We start from the raw sequence: 24540 nt of genomic DNA, 5'->3' as shown, positions 1-24540 counted from the left end.
GAATAATACAGTATAGAGACCGGTAATGATACCTCCTTACAGAGATTAGTTGGAATAATACAGTATAGAGACCAGTAATGATACCTCCTTACAGAGATTAGTGGGAATAATACAGTATAGAGACCGGTAATGATACCTCCTTACAGAGATTAGTAGGAATAATACAGTATAGAGACCAGTAATGATACCTCCTTACAGAGATTAGTGGGAATAATACAGTATAGAGACCAGTAATGATACCTCCTTACAGAGATTAGTAGGAATAATACAGTATAGAGACCGGTAATGATACCTCCTTACAGAGATTAGTTGGAATAATACAGTATAGAGACCAGTAATGATACCTCCTTACAGAGATTAGTGGGAATAATACAGTATAGAGACCGGTAATGATACCTCCTTACAGAGATTAGTAGGAATAATACAGTATAGAGACCAGTAATGATACCTCCTTACAGAGATTAGTGGGAATAATACAGTATAGAGACCAGTAATGATACCTCCTTACAGAGATTAGTAGGAATAATACAGTATAGAGACCGGTAACGATACCTCCTTACAGAGATTAGTGGGAATAATACAGTATAGAGACCAGTAACGATACCTCCTTACAGAGATTAGTTGGAATAATACAGTATAGAGACCAGTAACGATACCTCCTTACAGAGATTAGTAGGAATAATACAGTATAGAGACCGGTAATGATACCTCCTTACAGAGATTAGTAGGAATAATACAGTATAGAGACCAGTAATGATACCTCCTTACAGAGATTAGTAGGAATAATACAGTATAGAGACCAGTAATGATACCTCCTTACAGAGATTAGTGGGAATAATACAGTATAGAGACCAGTAATGATACCTCCTTACAGAGATTAGTGGGAATAATACAGTATAGAGACCAGTAACGATACCTCCTTACAGAGATTAGTGGGAATAATACAGTATAGAGACCAGTAATGATACCTCCTTACAGAGATTAGTAGGAATAATACAGTATAGAGACCAGTAATGATACCTCCTTACAGAGATTAGTTGGAATAATACAGTATAGATGTCACAGATCTTACCTGGAGTGGGAGTCCGACACGCAGAGTTAAAGCACTCTTTGCAATACGACACAAGTCAAGGGGACTTAATGCAGAAATCCCCAAGGCCGTGAAACAGTGCAATGGGGCTGATAATAACCAGGGCTTCCAGGAACGCAGTACAGGCAAGGGTAAATCCAAAGAGAGTAGTCAAGGTCAATATCAGTAGTCAGGACAGGCGGCAATCAGGCAAAAACGGTAGACGAGCAGAGGAACAAAACCTGGAGTCAGATGAATAATATCAGTAAGCCATTGTTTGTGTTTTTTTCAGGCGGGAAGAAGTTGGAGACGAAGCTTACTGCGCATTCGGAGAACAGTCAAAAACTGCTGATCCGACAAAGCTACCCCGTGAGAGTGAGGAAAAGCCAAATGTACAAAGGGACTAGGAATCAGGCAGTAAAGGAAGCTTCCCGTGTGGTCACAGCCTCGGGGATCGTGGTGAAATACATGCTGGATGGATCTACCCAGGTAAGGAAACTACCCAAATTCACCAGATCCATGGCTGGCCATTAGAGCTATACTTTGATTAATTCCTTACTTTCCACCAGTCATTGATAGGAGCCGAATAACCGGGTCCTTCAATTCCTCTATCTGACCAATCTTTAAAGCCAGGCTCTGTATTAGTCTTTTTCATTTTACGTGAGTCTCTGACTGGATTTTATATAATTGGATCCTCCAGTTTCTGTCCTCTCTCTGGCTAGCAATGCCACGTGATCTGGGGGAAGGGAATTTACTAGAACTTTAAGCCAGTCAGGGGGACTGACCCAGCTGGTAATTTAATTTCTCAACTAAGTGGTGACCAGTACAGGATCCAAGGTTAACGTAAGTGGGGTTTATTACTAAAAGGTAGCTCTGTCTGGGATTTATTTGATGTTAATGATATTTAATGTCCCAGGTTCTCTTTCCTGATGGAACGGTTTGCCAGAGTCCAGACTCTGGTCCCATTGTCCAGCCTTCTGGTCCCATTGTCCAGCCTTCTGGTCCCATTGTCCAGCCTTCTGGTCCCATTGTCCAGCCTTCTGGTCCCTCCTCATTACCTCCTAAAGTTCTTGATGCTCACCCAGCAACACCTCCATCAGCCCGACAAGATGATCAAAAGCCAGAACCGGTACCTGAACAAGTGACCAAGAAAGGTAATCTTTACCAGATCAATTGAACGTGTGTCCTGTGAATGAAACGGAATATTACATCTGAGTTTCACTGATACAGCGGAGTGCAGTTACTGGTTGTCAGAATGTGTGTGAGTAGGGGCGGACTGACCACTCGGACCGAGGGCCACAGGCAGTCAGGGGCCCGGCTGCACTCATGCTTCTGATCTCCACAGTTATAAGGAAGTTTGCTTGGGCCCATGGTGAGACAGAGCCCCAGCGACCTGTTACCCTGCAATTCCATTCCCCCATTCAGCGTGAGACCTGGCAGCTTACCTGCTCTCACTGTCAGGTCTCCTCTCTCTCCCTGCAGACAGTACACAGTGATAGGTGTGAGGATGGGAGGGGGCAGGAAGTGACTTCATACCCCCTGCTCCCCTCTCACATGGAGCACTCACAGGATGGATGGAGGGTGAGAACAGGAGCCTGGCACAGCAAAACCCACTCAGGCTGGAGGGAGGAAGAGAAATCAGACTGACTAGGGGTGAAAAGGGCAGATAAATATGTGGGATGAAGGGGTGAGCCAGGGCAGAGGCACACAGGGGTTTGTAGAGATGTGGGGTAGATGTGTGTGTTTATATATTTATTACATATTTTTGCTGGTTCTCTTATTATTTCTTGATGTTTGTCTAATTTTTGTGTTGAGTGTGTCACAGATTTTTTTTGTACAGCCCATGATATATTACTTTTGCTTTTTAGGTGAATTCCCTATGCTAAAGAATATGTAAATGTTTCATGAATGTTTTATATGGTATTATATGTAATAAATATTACATTTTAAAAAATAATTAGTAGGAGGGGTTAAAAAAAATGAAATGTGTATTTCTGATACTATAGTTTTGAAAGAATGGTTTAGGTGATCAGCCTTTCCAGTGCCTCGCCAGTCTTGTCGCAGCTGGATCCACCCAGCTCCGCCTCCTTGACTAAGATTATCAAATTTGATAATCTAAACCAGGGCTTGACAAATCCCAGGTCGCCACTGCGACTAGAAATTTTGCCCTGGCGTCTGGGATTTGCCAGCTCTTTAGTTAATGTGGTCGTCGAGGGAGCGTTGAAGGCGGCCACCGCAGGGAATATTAGAGCCGTCCGTCTTCGGGAGCATGGAGGCGGCCAGACGGTTGAGGCAGCATGGAGCCGACCACCCTGAGGAGGATGGAGGCGACTGGCTGAGGCAGCATGAAGCCGGCAGCCCGCGGGAGCATTGTAGGCGGCGTGCGAGGGAGCAGTAATCTTACTGCAGTTCCTCTCTGCACCTTCGTGCTGTTTAATGATGCCACTAGCCGGAATATGACGTCATTCTGGTCCCAGAGTGCACGCAAGGAGTAGAGAGCAGAAAGGAACTGCAGGAAGAGAGCAGCCCCACTGGACCCCAGGGTAAGATTCACTAAGCATATTCCAAAGGTAGGGAGGCTGAGTGGGTTTCAATTAAAACAAAAATGTATGTGTGTGAGCCTGTCAGAGTGAGAGTGTGTGTGTGAGCCTGTCAGAGTGAGAGTGTGTGTGTGAGCCTGTCAGAGTGAGAGTGTGTGTGTGAGCTTGTCAGAGTGAGAGTGTGTGTGTGAGCCTGTCAGAGTGAGAGTGTGTGTGTGCGCCTATCAGAGTGAGTGTGAGAGTGTGTGCGCCTATCAGAGTTAGTGTGAGAGTGTGTGCGCCTATCAGAGTGAGTGTGAGAGTGTGTGCGCCTGTCAGAGTGAGTGTGAGAGTGTGTGTGCCTGTTGTGTGAGCCTGTCAGTGGGTGTGTGTTTGTGTGAACCTGACAATGTGTGTGAGCCTGTCAGAGTGAGTGTGTGTGTATGAGCAAGCCTGTTGTCAGAGTGTGTGTGAGCCTGAGAGTGTGTGTGTGCATTTAGGTATTTAGGTACCCGCCCGCTCCGATCGCCTTTTTTCATACACCATGCCAGTTTCACCACGGCTGGTCCCATCTCCATGGCTGAGATTATCAATCTTCATGATCTTATCTAACCCAATGCTTTCCCTTAGGATTTTGTGCATGTGCAGTCCTGTCCCAGGACTCTCTAGTGGCCGTCTGAGTGACTGTCACTAGAGCTGTTACTAAGCAGCAATGTAAACACTGCCTTTTTACTGAAAAGCCTGCAGGGACAAGCTACAGACACCAGAACAACTAAATCAAGCTGTAGTGGTTCTGGTGGTTATAGTGTCCCTTTAAGATTTGCATTTGAAAAAAATTTGTTTGTTGAAAATGACTGGCTCCTAACTTTTCTAGCTGACTCCTAGATTCCAAACAAATTTGTCAAGCCCTGATCTAAGCCAATCCAGTGCTTTCCCATAGGAAAGCATTGGGGTGCTATTGCGCATGTACGGCTAAACGCCGCAATGCACAGATAGCAGGATCCTTTACAGCACTAATCAGCATCATCTCATAGAGATGCATTGAATCACTGCCACTCAATTTTTACCCAAAATTCCTAAGAACCAGCAAACACCCCCAGGTAGACACATGATAAAGCGTTTAAGTCTTCATGCAAAGCGTGGACACGTTGAACATCAGTGCCTCCCACTAGAGGTGTTCCTAGGCAGTAATGTAAACGCTGCCTTTTCTCTGAAAAGGCACTGTTTACATTAAAAAGCCTGCAAGGATTAGCTTTGGACACGAGAACTACATTAAGCTATAGTTGTTATGGTGACTATAACATCCCTTTTAATAATGAATATTTGGTCTTCAAAGGTCACAGAATCCCTATCACAATTCCACTAACTCTTTCTGAAGAATGTGTAGATACATATAGTGAGGATGGAGACCTAGACAGAAAATAGTAACTAAACCTACCCAAAACTCAAGGAACCTTTAAATCTTCTTAACGTACCTGCTGCCATCTTTTATGTGTTAGCATGGACAAAAGAAAGGCCCACAAACTGGGTACCATTGTAAGCAGTATGATGGCTTCCACACCCTCGTAGCAGAAGACATGTAGGTACCAAACCAGTTGTGTTACTCTATAGCTAAGACATATGATTTCTCCTTATTTCGTTTCTCCCTCCTTTCTCTGATACATGACTCAGATTTCTCCCCTGGCCTAGACTCCATAGCTTTCAGCAATTATTGGAGACCCCTCTGCCGCAGATAGACCATATCATGTCCCCTGCTAGAGTTGCTAAGAGAGAGCAGGCAGTTACATCACAAAGATGCCAACTGATTAGACAGACACTGAATGGCTTTTTGAACGATCCAGTGTTAAACACTGAGAGCCTTAAATGAATGCCTGCCCATATCTAATGGTAAAATGGGAGATAGTTACAGTGAAACCCAACTAATGGCTGTGTTCTGAGCCAAGCTCAATCCCAGTAAAACACAAGGAAAAGCCTTACTGACTTACAAATTCAACTTATAAAACGTCTCTCCCAACTAGAATTGTAAATGCAGCTGAGCATCTAATACCTGGGTCCCTTTTATGTTGTCGCTGGGCTTGTGCAAATGTATTTCTATTTGTTTCATTGGTGGTCTCCTGTAACGTTTAGTTTGTAACAGGCTAAATGTGTGACCTTTGTGCAATATTATAAACCTAATGAAATGTATTTACAAAAGCTAAAAGAATGGGTGGATGGAAAGTTGAAAAAATATCGAAGGCCAACAGAGCAAATGTTAAGAAAGTATTTTATTTTGTGTCTGCAGGGAAAAGTGGTCACAAAACAATGACCACCTCAGCAAGGCAAGAAAGTGTGGAGGCACCTGGCCTAGAGCCCCCAGCCCCGGTAATTACTGTCCCCGAAATAAAGCCTGGGACCTGGATCACAACTACCCCTTCTGGCCAGAAAATAGGAACCAGAGGATCCGAGAGACTGGAACTGAGCCCTGTCTTGTCCTTTAAATCCACTGACCCGGTGAACAGAACGGCAAGTCAACACAGTTACTGTTAATGTCACAGTAGATCAATGAGGATCATCTGGAAAAGGGTTTAGGGGGCGGTGTCCTATCTGCAATATGCAATAGTTAATTGAACGGTCTGTCTCTATCTGGGATAGGGAATTGGAGGGTCTGTCTCTATCTGGGATAGGGAATTATAGGGTCTGTCTCTATCTGGGATAGGGAATTGGAGGGTCTGTCTCTATCTGGGATAGGGAATTGGAGGGTCTGTCTCTATCTGGGATTAGGGAATTGGATGGTCTGTCTCTATCTGGTATTGGGAAATTGGAGGGTCTGTCTCTATCTGGGATTGGGAAATTGGAGGGTCTGTCTCTATCTGGGATTCTGAAAAAGAGGGTCTGTCTCTATCTGGGATAGGTAAATAGAGGGTCTGTCTATATCTGGGATAGGTAAATAGAGGGTCTGTCTATATCTGGGATAGGGAAATTGGAGGGTCTGTCTCTATCTGGGATAGGAAATTGGAGGGTCTGTCTCTATCTGGGATGGGGAATTGGAGGGTCTGTCTCTATCTGGGATAGGGAATTGGAGGGTCTGTCTCTACCTGGTATGGGAAATTGGAGGGTCTGTCTCTATCTGGGATGGGAAATTGGAGGGTCTGTCTCTATCTGGGATTGGGAAATAGAAGGCCTGTCTCTATCTGGGATGTGAATTGGAGGGTCTGTCTCTATCTGGGATAGGGAATTGAAGGGTCTGTCTTTATCTGGGATAGGGAATTAAGGGGTCTGTCTCTATCTTGGATAGGGAATTGGAGAGTCTGTCTCTAACTGGGATAGGGAAATAGAGGGTCTGTCTCTATCTGGGACTGGGAAATAGAGGGTCTGTCTCTATCTGGGATAGGAAATTGGAGGGTCTGTCTCTATCTGGGATTGGGAAATAGAGGGTCTGTCTCTATCTGGGATAGGAAATTGGAGGGTCTGTCTCTATCTGGGATATGGAATTGGAGGGTCTGTCTCTATCTGGGATAGGGAATTGGAGGGTCTGTCTCTATCTGGGATAGGAAATTGGAGGGTCTGTCTCTATCTGGGATTGAGAAATAGAGGGTCTGTCTCTATCTGGGATAGGGAAATAGAGAGTCTGTCTTTATCTGGGATTGGGAATTGGAGGGTCTGTCTCTATCTGGGATAGAGAAATAGAGGGTCTGTCTCTATCTGGGATAGGGAAATAGAGGGTCTGTCTCTATCTGGGATAGGGAAATAGAGAGTCTGTCTTTATCTGGGATTGGGAATTGGAGGGTCTGTCTCTATCTGGGATTGGGAAATAGAGGGTCTGTCTCTATCTGGGATAGGGAAATAGAGGGTCTGTCTCTATCTGGGATTGGGAAATAGAGGGTCTGTCTTTATCTGGGATAGGGAAATAGAGGGTCTGTCTCTATCTGGGATAGGGAAATAGAGGGTCTGTCTCTATCTGGGATAGGGAAATAGAGGGTCTGTCTCTATCTGGGATTGGGAAATAGAGGGTCTGTCTTTATCTGGGATAGGGAAATAGAGGGTCTGTCTCTATCTGGGATAGGGAAATAGAGGGTCTGTCTCTATCTGGGATAGGGAAATAGAGGGTCTGTCTCTATCTGGGATTGGGAAATAGAGGGTCTGTCTCTATCTGGGATAGGGAAATAGAGGGTCTGTCTCTATCTGGGATAGGGAAATAGAGGGTCTGTCTCTATCTGGGATAGGGAAATAGAGGGTCTGTCTCTATCTGGGATAGGGAAATAGAGGGTCTGTCTCTATCTGGGATTGGGAAATAGAGGGTCTGTCTCTATCTGGGATAGGGAAATAGAGGGTCTGTCTCTATCTGGGATTGGGAATTGGAGGGTCTGTCTCTATCTGGGATTGGGAATTGGAGGGTCTGTCTCTATCTGGGATAGGGAATTGGAGGGTCTGTCTCTATCTGGGATTGGGAAATAGAGGGTCTGTCTCTATCTGGGATAGGGAAATAGAGGGTCTGTCTCTATCTGGGATAGGGAAATAGAGGGTCTGTCTCTATCTGGGATTGGGAATTGGAGGGTCTGTCTCTATCTGGGATAGGGAAATAGAGGGTCTGTCTCTATCTGGGATAGGGAAATAGAGGGTCTGTCTCTATCTGGGATAGGGAAATAGAGGGTCTGTCTCTATCTGGGATAGGGAAATAGAGGGTCTGTCTCTATCTGGGATTGGGAATTGGAGGGTCTGTCTCTATCTGGGATTGGGAAATAGAGGGTCTGTCTCTATCTGGGATAGGGAAATAGAGGGTCTGTCTCTATCTGGGATTGGGAAATAGAGAGTCTGTCTCTATCTGGGATTGGGAAATAGAGGGTCTGTCTCTATCTGGGATTGGGAAATAGAGGGTCTGTCTCTATCTGGGATAGGGAAATAGAGGGTCTGTCTCTATCTGGGATTGGGAAATAGAGAGTCTGTCTCTATCTGGGATTGGGAAATAGAGGGTCTGTCTCTATCTGGGATTGGGAAATAGAGGGTCTGTCTCTATCTGGGATTGGGAAATAGAGAGTCTGTCTCTATCTGGGATTGGGAAATAGAGGGTCTGTCTCTATCTGGGATTGGGAATTGGAGGGTCTGTCTCTATCTGGGATAGGGAAATAGAGGGTCTGTCTCTATCTGGGATTGGGAAATAGAGAGTCTGTCTCTATCTGGGATTGGGAAATAGAGGGTCTGTCTCTATCTGGGATTGGGAAATAGAGGGTCTGTCTCTATCTGGGATTGGGAATTGGAGGGTCTGTCTCTATCTTGGATAGGGAATTGGAGGGTCTGTCTCTATCTTGGATAGGAATTTAAACGGTGATACTGTGTCACGGATGGGGATTTAGGGGTCTTACGCTATCTAGTATATTGATTTGCTGGCTATTTCTCAGGAAAATAGATGTGACAAGATTTCTTTATTGCATGGTTTTTGGTGCATGTTTGAGAAAATGTCCAGAACTTTATTCACCCAGTCAGTGTCAGAGCTAATTAATGTTGCCCCAGCATGCTGGCATGTCATAAAGCGTATCACTGCACATGTACATCTTTATACCTAAACCTGTAATGGGCTGCAGGTTCAGGGGTGTAACGGATCGCCTGGCACCCCGACTGGGTACCTCCGTTAAAGGATGCTCCTAGCGTTTCCTGAGGACTCCAAGCACTCTGGCAGACACCACAATCACCGAATCTGAGAAGCATATAAATCCTCTCATGCCTCTGAATGCTGTAGACAGTTGAATAGGAACCATACGAATAGGTTTTCAATCCTAGCAGTCAAACTGGAACAGCATGCAATAAATCCTTCCCCCAATAATGAGACGACACTTCACTTTGAGGGTAAAACAGGAACTCTGGACTGGCTCATCCAGCCTGGCTTTTATTACACTTGTACACTTACAGGCCACACCCAGGGGAAGGCATAAAATAACCAATCACATACATGGTTCAACCCACACATCCCCTCCCCTCAGATAACAGTAAACCCAATTATACGGTACACATTTTTAGCCAAGTTCTGGATGTACTCCAAAAACAGGGGGTACACCTTTAAATTCAGCATCACTGGATAGCCCTTATTCAGGGGGACAACATATCCAAAAATCAGGTCATTCGGATAAACGGTTCGGGAGATAAAGGGTTCCAAAGATTTGACCGACCGCATGGGTAAAGTATCCAAAAACAGTTCCATGCATTTTGGCCCTGCGGTCGGTCACAGACAAGGGAATGAAAACAGACGAATTGCCTGGGTTATGGAGCCTAAGGGGGATTCGAATGAATCCCCTAGTTCGTGGGGTTCTTTCTACCGAACGGCGGGCCGTTCGGTAGTTCCCATACGAACTTCTGGAAGTATGGAGGTCGCAGCGGTGTTTGCCTAGTCGAGTGTCCGATTTTAGTTCCAGACACTCGACGGCAAAACACCGCTGTTCGGGAGTTTAAGATGGCCGCCGCCACGTGTTCGTTTCCCGAATGGCGGCCACCCAGAGGACAAAGAATACATTACACTGATTGCCAATTACCCGTTTGCAACATTGTTGCAAACGGTAATTGGAGGCATACTTATTCCTGGGTGGTCTGGTTGTTCGGTAGTTTCACTCAGTATAATGAATGGAGTGATTCTACCGAACAATCAGATGAATGCTGCATACATATAACCCAGGTTAACTGAACACATTATAACATATGTAATATTAAAGGCAGTATACTGTAATACGCTCCACAGTCTTAAAGGGACAGTAGTCCCAAAAGTCCCAATATGTCCACCGATGATTTTAAAAGGGCCAGCAGCAGCAATATAAAGTACAATATGCCCCAAATAACCCAGGGGCCATAGTCAGCAGGTAGGAGGCTAGCAAACAGGCTTCTCCAGGGCCCAGTGGCGAGGTTGGTTTTGCCACAAGGGGACATTGCTGTAGGTGAATGTAAGTAGAGTTGATACAAGCACACCCGATCAGAGATTTTGCAGGTTCTGCAAAGCCATTGCCCAGCAGGCTGAGACCCAGGATTGGGCACTTAACTTCAGGTACTGAAACTGTCTCGGAGGGTATTTGTTCTCCGTAGAGTAAGGAGACCCTACTTCACATGGCTACGTTAGGACGTGCAACGGCGCTAGAGAAACATAGTAATCGTTCCATTGATCAGCAATAAATACATATGGCAGTCTCACCAACCCATTCTACACATGGGGAGATAATGTGACTGCAATGAAGATTTCTGCTATTGATATAACAGACCTCTCCATGTAAATATTATTATTAGTGGCATTTATAAAGCGCCAACATATTTCGCAGAGCTAAAATATCACTGCAGAGCCAAGTGAGGGAGTGAGAAGACCACTGTTGGTATGGATTACTAGACAGCTAAAGGGACTCTATAGTAAAGCCCTCTGGTCCCCGTCTCCATCACGCCCCCTTGCAACCAAAAGTGGCCTATCCATCAGGAAGTGCCTCTAGTGGCTGTCTAATTGACTTAGTCCTGCAATGTAACTTTTGCAGTTTTTCTAAGGACTAATTGGGATAGGGATACTGCACCCAGACCAATGAAATTAAGTGGTCTGGTTGACTAGAGTGTCTCTTTAAGTCTTTAGCAATGGCTCGAGGAAGGGGGGTTTAGTCAAAGGGATACTCCAAAATATCTTCACACATTCCTACTGGTCCTCACTACCTTATCCTGCTACCTCTGTTCACCAAACTCTGGATTTTACATACTTATGGCTCCTTTTGAAAGTTTTTGGCAAATAGCTGGGGTACATTACTAATTACTGATTGGTTTCCACCCTAGTTGATAATTGTAACTGAAAACTTACAATAACAGCTACTTAAACAAATACCGTCCACTCAGATTAGCCCCTCACTGGTAAAACACAGAAACACACGCAGTGTCACCAGAAAGAAATGCTCACTGTGAACATGCATACCCTGTGATTGGCCTTGGCAGGAGATAGTGACACTATATATAGTGTATTAAACTGGGTGCTATGCCAGACACATATTTTTTTTTTTTTTTAATTCTTTATTTTTTCACTCGGCAGGAAAGGGAGTGCAATAAACAACTTTTAGGCTTACGCAGAAGCCCACTTCACATAACAGCTGTGTCAGTTATTACAGTACATAAGTAACATGAGTAATGGAAGGGTGACATATTGGAATATGCATATACAGTGATTAGTATCCCTGAATTCCAGCGAGGTTTTTGTAATTATGAGGTTCCCTTGTACAGCAAGGGGAAAGAGAGGAAAGAGGGGGCGGAGGCAAGAGGGAACGGGGGATATAGATGAAAAGGGAAAAAAAAGGGGGGGGAGGGGAGGGGGGTAAGGGAAATAGGGACTAAAAATACTGTAGTCCTCCACAGCTATTCTGTGTCCCAGTTTTAGTTGTCTAGTACCCTTCTCTGTGTGGGTGATACCCGCGTCATGAGTTTACCAACAAGGTAAGGATTCAGAAGAGATGCCCAGACACATATTTATGGCACGCTTGGGAAGTGTTCATTTAACACATGCACTTTACACATAGCATAATGTTTTTATATAATATGTCTGGCATTTTCAGTTCCTTTGAAATGTGTTTTATGGATTTAATGTAATACAATATAGCTAACATGCTTTTCCTATAGAAAACATGGAGATTTACAGTTGTAAGCAAACTTATTCAACCCCCATTTGCCAAAATGTACAGACTTCCAGCTGTTTGCAATGAACAAATCAAACAAAATCAATTGAAATAGCTTAACAAAAAGATACACAGAGGGCTGGAATGGCAAAGACACACAGAGGAGCTGGGGTGAACAAACACACACACAGAGGGGCTGGTGGGAGAATGAGACACACAGAGGGGCTGGGGTGAACAAACAGACACACATAGGGGCTGGTGGGAGGATGAGACACACAGAGGGGCTGGTGGGAGGATGAGACACACAGATGGGCTGGTGGGAGAATGAGACACACAGAGTGGCTGGTGTGAGAATGAGACACACAGAGGGGCTGGGGGGAGAATGAGACACACAGAGGGGCTATAACAATCAGACATTTGATTGAAGGATTACATCAGGTTTGATTGACAAGTCCAAAAATATGAGGCTCCGTTCATTTCTTTTTTTTAGGCATTTTATAATACTGCACATTTTTATGAAATAAAATATTGTATGACAAGAGAAACAGGCTTAACTTACATTTGCTAGAATGAGTGCTGTATCGGCAGAGCACACATTAGATATAGCTAACCATAGCTTATAAACGTGCCTGGTGTCTATTGCGTCTAAGAGCAAGGCACATTGAACTATTATGCAATAAGAACGTTAACAGGAGCACTGTATGAGGGTTCAACAGCTTGGAAGAATAAATGGGTATCATAAAAAGTGTTAAAACAAAATGACTTTTGTTGCTTGTGTGCCACTGGGTGTACTTTCGCACAAGTCAGGTGGCAGCCAGCTCCCAAAATCAGAGAGTCAGCCAACACCAAGACTGGGCACCCATCTGCCATGTGCGTGTTGGCCTTACTGTTTATGGGACTTTCCTTGGACTTTGCTGTTTTTAATCTATTTCCTGTTATTGGAGAATAAAAGTTTTGTAACCCCCTAACCTGCGTTATGGAGGTACATCGGACACAATTTTGGGAAGTACCCAGCTGAAGTCCACATGTGATTTATTCAAGGCATGTTTGAGCCAGCTTTTAAAGTGGCTCCATCTATGTGAGTGAGACCAACACATTTCTTTTAAGTTTACAGTTTAAACTTTATTACCCTATGTCTTCTCTATTTATGTTTATTTGCAGAGATTGACTCCAATTTGGGTAATATTAATTCTATTTATTTGAAGTGCTCTCACCATCTTTCTTTTGATTGTCCATTTCTATGTGTTGGCCGCTGTAGTGTGCCTCGCTACGGTTCAGAGGTGAGGTACTCCCCACGCCCCAAGCCTGTTCCAGAGCCTTCACCACGTTGCAACGAACTTGGAAATTCGTCCCGTCTGGGAGTTTGCGGAAGGCTATACTGTGCTTGTGTAGAAGTCGGCGTTTCGTTCTCCTCCACATGTGTATCTGGTGCGCTGGGGGTGTTCCCCTGGTAGCCCAAAGCCCAGGAAGGCATAGAATAAAAAGGTCTGCTGCCCTTGTGGTCAGGTTACCTCTGGGGGGGTCTCACAGGCTTTGTCCCGCCATGCGTCTGCTCTCTCACCCTTGGTGTGTTTGCAGAAGACGCCAGCTTTGTCCGCTCCATTAAGGTAGCCCAAAAGTGGTTGAAAGCTGCCTCCAGTCTAGCTTCTTTGTGGCTCTGCATTATGGGCGCAGGTTTGTCCGCAATCTTGTTTTCCGCCGTTCGGCACTCTGGGCTTGTCGTAGGGGCAGCTCGCCATAAACTGGGGGGACCCTGATGTGAGGCCCAGCGGGGACCGGGATAACCCCCACCCGCCCAGAGGGGGGCAAAGCGGGACCGAAGCCATCGGCAGGTCGCACTGAGGATGGGAGATCGGCCACGTCTCCCGCCCAGAAGACAATTGTAGGCCGCAGAAAGCCCTCATCTCTGAGGGTACAGTCAGTCATCGTGTTTTCAAGCCAAGGGCTTAACCAGGCACTCCCAGGTAGATATAAGCCAGTGGTAGCAGGATTTAATAGGCAGACTTTTCTTATTTTAGGCTTAAAAAGATGGTGAGGTTGAGGAGCTCTCTCAACCCGCGTCCTACTCATTCAGCGGACAGGTCCCGCCCCCAGGTTTCGTTCATTTTAATATATATCTTTAAATAAGTTAATATACTGTATTTCTGTTGATTTTCATTATGTTAGTTTATTACAAGCTAATCTATGTCTGTTGAAATGTATTTTCTCTGTAAAATCCTTAAAGCACCAATTTACCACCACAGGTTATGACCACTAGGGAAGATCAAGTGGTCACTGTCCAGGAAAATGATGGTACTTTTATAGTGGAACATGCTGATGGAACCAGGATAACCACCTTCTACCAAGACGTGGAGATCCCACTTTCTGGAGACCACGAGGAAACTGGTATTACTTAATACTGGTTTGACTAGCAAAATAGCTCCTTAACCTCTTAAATACCGTTCTCTAGTTTTGTCAACCGTCCATTTGCTAGCTTTATCCCATGCTCCATTCACACACCATTCACAAACCCCATCTACAGACCATGTACTAGTTCCATCCAAACACTATTCACAAACCCCATCTACACACTATTCACTAGCTCCATCCTAAGCTCCATTCACACACCATTCACAAACCCCCATCTACAGACTATTCACTAGTTCCATCCAAACACTATTCACAAACCCCATTTACAGACCATTCACTAGCTCCATCCTAAACTGCATTCACAAACCCCATCTAGAGACCATTCACTAGTTCCATCCAAACACTATTCACAAACCCCATTTACAGACCATTCACTAGTTCCATCCAAACACTATTCACAAACCCCATTTACAGACCATTCACTAGTTCCATCCAAACACTATTCACAAACCCCATCTACAGGCCATTCACTAGCTCCATCCTAAACTCCATTCACACACCATTCACAAACCCCATCTACAGATCATTCACTAGTTCCATCCAAACACTATTCACAAACCTCATCTACAGACCATTCACTAGCTCCATCCCAACCTCCTTTCACACACCATTCACTAATCCCATTTACAAACCATTCGCTAGTTCCAACCAAATACTATTCACCAAGTCCATTTAGTTATATTCAGATACCATTCGCTAGCTCCTTCCCAAACTCCATTCAGACACCATTCGCTATCTCCTTCACAAACTCCATTCAGACATCACTAGTTGTCTTGTGCCTATCCTAACACACATCTTTAACTGCTCTCTCTCTTCTGGCACTGTTCCTGCTGACCTTAAACATGCCACTGTAATACCTATCCTGAAAAAAACATCTCTTGACCCGTCCTCCCCCTCTAACTATCGTCCCATATCCCTGCTCCCTTACTCATCAAAGCTTTTGGAAAGACTTGTCTTTACCCGTGTGTCTGACTTCCTTAATTCCAACTCTCTCCTTGACCCTCTTCAGTCTGGCTTCCGCCCTCTCCACTCTACTGAGACCGCTCTTATCAAAGTGACTAATGACCTAATCTCCGCTAAAATCCAAAGGTCACTACTCCATATTAATTCTCCTTGACCTCTCTGCTGCCTTTGACACAGTTGACACAGTTGACACAGTCTCCTCCTTCAAACTCTTCCTCCTATCTCTCCCAACGCTCATTTAGTGTCTCCTTTTCCAAGGATACCTCCTCCCCTCGCCCTGTCTCGGTTGGAGTTCCCCAAGGCTCTGTCCTTGGTCCCCTTCTTTTTTCTCTTTACACTGCCTCTCTTGGAAAACTTATTGCCTCTTTTGGATTCAACTACCACCTGTACGCTGATGACACTCAGATATACCTCTCCTCACCGGACCTCTCCCCGGCCGTCCTGCAACGTGTCACTGCTTGCCTCTCTTCCATCTCTGACTGGATGTCGTCACGCTTTCTCAAACTTAACCTCTCTAAAACTGAACTCCTTGTCTTTCCTCCTCCTAATACTGATCCTCCTCTCTCACTCTCCCTTCAAGTCAGTGATATCCACATAAGTCCATCCCTACAAGCGCGCTGTCTTGGCGTCATACTTGACTCTGGTCTCACCTTTGAGTCTCACATCCAGTTTGTTGCCAAGTCCTGTAGGTTCCACCTCAAAAACATAGCCCGCATCCGCCCCTTTCTTACGCAAGATGCTACCAAGGAGCTTGTCCATGCTCTAGTAATTTCCCGCATGGATTACTGTAACCCTCTCCTGATTGGTCTCCCCAAAAGCCGTACTGCCCCGCTACAGTCTGTAATGAATGCTGCAGCTAGACTGATTTTCCTATCCAGTCGGTCCTCTCACACCTCGCCCCTCTGTCAGTCCTTACATTGGCTCCCTGTATCCTATAGGAGTCAATTCAAAGTGCCAACCCATACATTTAAAGCACTGAACAATTCCAGCCCCTCTTATATCTCTTCACTGATCCAGAGATATGCCCCTCCTCGTACCCTCCGCTCTGCCCGCGACCACCTCCTGACCGCTGCTCGCACCCGTACGGCCAACTCGCGCTTGCAGGACCTCTCACGGGCGGCTCCTCTCCTTTGGAATAACTTTTATTATTTATTTATTTATTAAAAATTCTTAAGAAAACGCAGTCTTATTACCCATAGGGTCTCGATGCGCATACCAGCAATAAAAACAGACAAAACAATATCCAGCAAAACCACAGCATTATAATCACATGCATTTGAACCAAGTTAAACATTTCATGTCATCCCATACGCCTGAGCAAATAAAACTGTTTTTAAGCTCCGGCGGAATTTCAGTAGATCATTCTCAAGTCTTAATGTCAGAGGCAGAGAGTTCTGATTGCCTACTGCCATCAGACTCTCCCCTAGTCTTCAATCATTTAAGAAGGGCCTTAAAACCCATCTCTTCAGGAAAGCGTATGGCCTCCCAGAGTAATCTCTCCCTTACATACCTGTCTCTTGCTCTCCTATGGGATAGTGCTTTGCTCTCTCCTCCAGCTCTGCTTCACTCCTACTTGATATTTCCTATCCTAATGTTTCTAATACCCCACCTCCTATAGACTGTAAGCTCATTTGAGCAGGGTCCTCTTCAACCTATTGTTCCTGTAAGTTTTCTTGTAATTGTCTTATTTATTGTTACATCCCCCCTCTCAAAATATTGTAAAGCGCTACGGAATCTGTTGGCGCTATATAAATGGCAATAATAATAATAATAATAATACTAATCCAAACACTATGGACAAAGTCCATGCCAGACACTATTCATTAGTTCCATCCAAACACCATTCACTAAGTCAATTTATGGATTATGCACTAGTTCTTTTTAGACACTATTATTATTATTATTATTATTGCCATTTATATAGCGCCAACAGATTCCGTAGCGCTTTACAATATTTTGAGAGGGGGGGATGTAACAATAAATAAGACAATTACAAGAAAACTGACAGGAATAATAGGTTGAAGAGGACCCTGCTCAAATGAGCTTACAGTCTATAGGAGGTGGGGTATTAGAAACATTAGGATAGGAAATATCAAGTAGGAGTGAAGCAGAGCAAAGCACTATCCCATAGGAGAGCAAGCGACAGGTATGTAAGGGAGAGATTACTCTGGGAGGCCATACGCTTTCCTGAAGAGATGGGATTTAAGGCCCTTCTTAAATGATTGAAGACTAGGGGAGTGTCTGATGGCAGTAGGCAAGTTATTCCATAGGAGAGGAGCCGCCCGTGAGAAGTCCTGCAAGCGTGAGTTGGCCGTACGGGTGCGAGCAGCGGTCAGGAGGTGGTCGCGGGCAGAGCGGAGGGTACGAGGAGGGGCATACCTCTGGATCAGTGAAGAGATATAAGAGGGGCTGGAATTGTTCAGTGCTTTAAATGTATGGGTTAGCACTTTGAATTGACTCCTATAGGATACAGGGAGCCAATGTAAGGACTGGCAGAGGGGCGAGGTGTGAGAGGACCGACTGGATAGGAAAATCAGTCTAGCTGCAGCATTCATTACAGACTGTAGCGGGGCAGTACGGCTTTTGGGGAGACCAATCAGGAGAGGGTTACAGTAATCCATGCGGGAAATTACTAGAGCATGGACAAGCTCCTTGGTAGCATCTTGCGTAAGAAAGGGGCGGATGCGGGCTATGTTTTTGAGTTGGAACCTACAGGACTTGGCAACAAACTGGATGTGAGACTCAAAGGTGAGACCAGAGTCAAGTATGACGCCAAGACAGCGCGCTTGTAGGGATGGACTTATGTGGATATCACTGACTTGAAGGGAGAGTGAGAGAGGAGGATCAGTATTAGGAGGAGGAAAGACAAGGAGTTCAGTTTTAGAGAGGTTAAGTTTGAGAAAGCGTGACGACATCCAGTCAGAGATGGAAGAGAGGCAAGCAGTGACACGTTGCAGGACGGCCGGGGAGAGGTCCGGTGAGGAGAGGTATATCTGAGTGTCATCAGCGTACAGGTGGTAGTTGAATCCAAAAGAGGCAATAAGTTTTCCAAGAGAGGCAGTATAAAGAGAAAATAGAAGGGGACCAAGGACAGAGCCTTGGGGAACTCCAACCGAGACAGGGCGAGGGGAGGAGGTATCCTTGGAAAAGGAGACACTAAATGAGCGTTGGGAGAGATAGGAGGAAAACCAAGAGAGGACAGAGTCACAGAGACCGAGTGATTGAAGAGTTTGAAGGAGAAGAGAATGACCAACTGTGTCAAAGGCAGCAGAGAGGTCAAGGAGAATTAGAGAATTAATATGGAGTAGTGACCTTTGGATTTAGCGGAGATTAGGTCATTAGTCACTATTCACAAGCTCCATCTAAAGACCATTCACTAGGTCCATCCAGACACTATTCACTAGCTCCATCCTAGACACTATTCACTAATCCCATTCAGACGGCATTCAGTAGGATGATCCCAGACACAACTCATTAGTTCCATTCCAGACACCATTCACTAGCTCCATTTTTGGACTATTCAATAGCTCTGTCTAGACAGATAGAACACTAGTTCCATCCCATACAGTATTTAGTAGGTTCAGCCAGACACTATACACTAGTTCCATCCCATACAGTATTTAGTAGGTTCAGTCAGACACTATACACTAGTTCCATCCCATACAGTATTTAGTAGCATTTAGACACAATTCTCTAACTCCATTCCAGACACAAGGTACATTCCAGACACAAGGTACATCCCAGACACTATACACCAGGTCCATCACAGACACTATACACCAGGTCCATCACAGACACTATACACCAGGTCCATCACAGACACTATTCAATAGTTGCATCCAGGCAGCATTTACTAACTCTGTCTCAAATGATAATTATGATTTATTTTGTAGGTGAAATCCCTCATACCATTCCAAAGAGAACCAAGTTTGTGCGTGTGGAAAGTGAGGGCTTTGCCACCATTATTCTGAACTGCGAGTCAAACGTCTGCAATGCTGTATTCGGAGATGGCACAGAAATCTGTGCAAAACCACAAGGAACATATCAGGTGAGATGTTTCCCTATAATCCAGGTGAGATATTACCATTTACTCCAGGTTGGATATTTCCCTATACTCTAGGTTGGATATTCCCCTATACTCCAGGTGGGATATTTCCCTGTACTCCAGGTGGGATATTCCACTATACTCCAGGTGGGATATTCCACTATACTCCAGGTGGGATATTCCCCTATACTCCAGGTGGGATATTCCCCTATACTCCAGGTGGGATATTCCCCTATACTCCAGGTGGGATATTTCCCTATACTCCAGGTGGGATATTTCCCTATACCCCAGGTGGGATATTTCCCTATACTCCAGGTGGGATATTTCCCTATACCCCAGGTGGGATATTTCCCTATACCCCAGGTGGGATATTTCCCTATACTCCAGGTGGGATATTTCCCTATACTCCAGGTGGGATATTTCCCTATACCAAAGGTGGGATATTTCCCTATACCCCAGGTGGGATATTTCCCTATACTCCAGGTTGGATATTTCCCTATACTCCAGGTGGGACATTCCCCTATACTCCAGGTGAGATATGTCCCTATACTCCAGGTGGGATATTTCCCTATACTCCAGGTGGGATATTTCCCTATACCCCAGGTGGGATATTTCCCTATACTCCGGGTGAGATATTCCCCTATACTCCAGGTGGGATATTCCCCTATACTCCAGGTGGGATATTCCCCTATACTCCAGGTGGGACATTCCCCTATACTCCAGGTGGGATATTTCCCTATACTCCAGGTGGGATATTTCCCTATACTCCAGGTGGGATATTCCCCTATACTCCAGGTGGGATATCCCCCTATACTCCAGGTGAGATATTCCCCTATACTCCAGGTGGGATATTTCCCTATACCTCAGGTGGGATATTTCCCTATACCCCAGGTGGGATATTTCCCTATACTCCTGTGAGATATCCCCCTATACTCCAGGTGAGATATCCCCCTATACTCTAGGTGAGATATCCCCCTATACTCCAGGTGAGATATCCCCCTATACTCCAGGTGAGATATCCCCCTATACTCCATGTGAGATATCCCCCTATACTCCAGGTGGGACATTCCCCTATACTCCAGGTGGGATATTCCCTATACTCCAGGTGGGATATTTCCCTATACTCCAGGTGAGATATTTCCCTATACTCCAGGTGAGATATATCCCTATACTCCAGGTGAGATATTTCCCTATACTCCAGGTGAGATATTTCCCTATACTCCAGGTGGGATATTTCCCTATACTCCAGGTGGGATATTTCCCTATACCCCAGGTGGGATATTTCACTATACTCCAGGTGAGATATGTCCCTATACTCCAGGTGGGATATTTCCCTATACTCCAGGTGGGATATTTCCCTATACTCCAGGTGAGATATTTCCCTATACTCCAGGTGAGATATATCCCTATACTCCAGGTGAGATATTTCCCTATACTCCAGGTGAGATATTTCCCTATACTCCAGGTGGGATATTTCCCTATACTCCAGGTGGGATATTTCCCTATACCCCAGGTGGGATATTTCACTATACTCCAGGTGGGATATTTCCCTATACTCCTGTGAGATATCCCCCTATACTCCAGGTGGGACATTCCCCTATACTCCAGGTGGGATATCCCCCTATACTCCAGGTGAGATATCCCCCTATACTCCAGGTGAGATATCCCCCTATACTCCAGGTGAGATATCCCCCTATACTCCAGGTGAGATATCCCCCTATACTCCAGGTGGGATATTTCCCTATACTCCAGGTGGGATATTTCCCTATACTCCAGGTGGGATATTCCCCTATACTCCAGGTGAGATATCCCCCTATACTCCAGGTGGGATATTCCCCTATACTCCAGGTGGGATATTTCCCTATACTCCAGGTGGGATATTTCCCTATACCTCAGGTGGGATATTTCCCTATACCCCAGGTGGGATATTTCCCTATACTCCTGTGAGATATCCCCCTATACTCCAGGTGAGATATCCCCCTATACTCTAGGTGAGATATCCCCCTATACTCTAGGTGAGATATCCCCCTATACTCCAGGTGGGATATCCCCCTATACTCCAGGTGAGATATCCCCCTATACTCCAGGTGAGATATCCCCCTATACTCCAGGTGAGATATCCCCCTATACTCCAGGTGAGATATCCCCCTATACTCCAGGTGGGATATTTCCCTATACTCCAGGTGGGATATTCCCCTATACTCCAGGTGGGATATTCCCCTATACTCCAGGTGAGATATCCCCCTATACTCCAGGTGGGATATTCCCCTATACTCCAGGTGGGATATTTCCCTATACTCCAGGTGGGATATTTCCCTATACCTCAGGTGGGATATTTCCCTATACCCCAGGTGGGATATTTCCCTATACTCCTGTGAGATATCCCCCTATACTCCAGGTGAGATATCCCCCTATACTCTAGGTGAGATATCCCCCTATACTCTAGGTGAGATATCCCCCTATACACCAGGTGAGATATCCCCCTATACTCCAGGTGAGATATCCCCCTATACTCCAGGTGAGATATCCCCCTATACTCCAGGTGAGAGATCCCCCTATACTCTAGGTGAGATATCCCCCTATACTCCAGGTGAGATATTCCCCTATACTCCAGGTGGGATATTTCCCTATACTCCAGGTGAGATATCCCCCTATACTCCAGGTGAGAGATCCCCCTATACTCTAGGTGAGATATCCCCCTATACTCCAGGTGAGATATCCCCCTATACTCTAGGTGAGATATCCCCCTATACTCCAGGTGAGATATTCCCCTATACTCCAGGTGGGATATTCCCCTATACTCCAGGTGAGATATTTCCCTATACTCCAGGTGGGATATTTCCCTATACTCCAGGTGGGATATTTCCCTATACCCCAGGTGGGATATTTCCCTATACTCCAGGTGGGATATTTCCCTATACCCCAGGTGGGATATTTCCCTATACTCCTGTGAGATATCCCCCTATACTCCAGGTTAGATATCCCCCTATACTCCAGGTGAGATATCCCCCTATACTCTAGGTGAGATATCCCCCTATACTCCAGGTGGGACATTCCCCTATACTCCAGGTGGGATATCCCCCTATACTCCAGGTGAGATATCCCCCTATACTCCAGGTGAGATATCCCCCTATACTCCAGGTGAGATATTCCCCTATACTCCAGGTGGGATATTTCCCTATACTCCAGGTGGGATATTCCCCTATACCCCAGGTGGGATATTTCCCTATACTCCAGGTGAGATATCCCCCTATACTCCAGGTGGGATATTCCCCTATACTCCAGGTGGGATATTCCCCTATACTCCAGGTGAGATATCCCCCTATACTCCAGGTGGGATATTCCCCTATACTCCAGGTGGGATATTCCCCTATACTCCAGGTGAGATATCCCCCTATACTCCAGGTGAGATATCCCCCTATACTCCAGGTGAGATATCCCCCTATACTCCAGGTGAGATATTCCCCTATACTCCAGGTGGGATATTTCCCTATACTCCAGGTGGGATATTTCCCTATACTCCAGGTGGGATATTTCCCTATACTCCAGGTGGGATATTTCCCTATACTCCAGGTGAGATATCCCCCTATACTCCAGGTGAGATATTCCCCTATACTCCAGGTGAGATATTCCCCTATACTCCAGGTGGGATATTTCCCTATACTCCAGGTGGGATATTCCCCTATACTCCAGGTGGGATATTCCCCTATACTCCAGGTGAGATATCCCCCTATACTCCAGGTGGGATATTCCCCTATACTCCAGGTGGGATATTCCCCTATACTCCAGGTGAGATATCCCCCTATACTCCAGGTGAGATATCCCCCTATACTCCAGGTGAGATATCCCCCTATACTCCAGGTGAGATATTCCCCTATACTCCAGGTGGGATATTTCCCTATACTCCAGGTGGGATATTTCCCTATACTCCAGGTGGGATATTTCCCTATACTCCAGGTGGGATATTTCCCTATACTCCAGGTGAGATATCCCCCTATACTCCAGGTGAGATATTCCCCTATACTCCAGGTGAGATATTCCCCTATACTCCAGGTGGGATATTTCCCTATACTCCAGGTGGGATATTCCCCTATACTCCAGGTGGGATATTCCCCTATACTCCAGGTGGGATATTCCCTATACTCCAGGTGGGATATTTCCCTATACTCTAGGTGAGATATCCCCCTATACTCCAGGTGAGATATCCCCCTATACTCCAGGTGAGATATCCCCCTATACTCCAGGTGAGATATTCCCCTATACTCCAGGTGGGATATTTCCCTATACTCCAGGTGGGATATTCCCCTATACCCCAGGTGGGATATTTCCCTATACTCCAGGTGAGATATCCCCCTATACTCCAGGTGAGATATCCCCCTATACTCCAGGTGAGATATCCCCCTATACTCCAGGTGAGATATCCCCCTATACTCCAGGTGAGATATTCCCCTATACTCCAGGTGGGATATTTCCCTATACTCCAGGTGGGATATTCCCCTATACCCCAGGTGGGATATTTCCCTATACTCCAGGTGAGATATCCCCCTATACTCCAGGTGGGATATTTCCCTATACTCCAGGTGGGATATTCCCCTATACTCCAGGTGGGATATTCCCCTATACTCCAGGTGAGATATCCCCCTATACTCCAGGTGGGATATCCCCCTATACTCCTGTGAGATATCCCCCTATACTCCAGGTGAGATATCCCCCTATACTCTAGGTGAGATATCCCCCTATACTCTAGGTGAGATATCCCCCTATACTCCAGGTGAGATATCCCCCTATACTCCAGGTGAGATATCCCCCTATACTCCAGGTGAGATATCCCCCTATACTCCAGGTGAGATATCCCCCTATACTCCAGGTGGGATATTCCCCTATACTCCAGGTGGGACATTCCCCTATTCCCCAGGTGGGATATTTCCCTATACTCCAGGTGGGACA

General features: G+C 45.5%; 1 protein-coding gene across 1 annotated transcript in view; it reads left to right on the top strand.

Annotated features, from left to right (window-relative positions):
• Window positions 1–24540, top strand: part of SPAG17 (sperm associated antigen 17) — a 355700-nt gene that overhangs the window by 263746 nt on the left and 67414 nt on the right. The window contains exons 26-31 of the mRNA XM_063445995.1: window positions 1362–1558; window positions 1986–2043; window positions 2107–2223; window positions 5870–6090; window positions 14420–14561; window positions 19442–19596. Of these exons, the coding sequence (XP_063302065.1) occupies window positions 1362–1558; window positions 1986–2043; window positions 2107–2223; window positions 5870–6090; window positions 14420–14561; window positions 19442–19596 (890 nt within the window). The remainder of the gene's footprint in view (window positions 1–1361; window positions 1559–1985; window positions 2044–2106; window positions 2224–5869; window positions 6091–14419; window positions 14562–19441; window positions 19597–24540) is intronic.

This window comes from Pelobates fuscus, chromosome 1 (genome assembly GCF_036172605.1).
Source record: "Pelobates fuscus isolate aPelFus1 chromosome 1, aPelFus1.pri, whole genome shotgun sequence".
NCBI classification, from domain to species: domain Eukaryota; kingdom Metazoa; phylum Chordata; class Amphibia; order Anura; family Pelobatidae; genus Pelobates; species Pelobates fuscus.
Note: the sequence above shows the minus strand (reverse complement) of the source record. Positions and strands in the feature narration are given on the sequence as shown.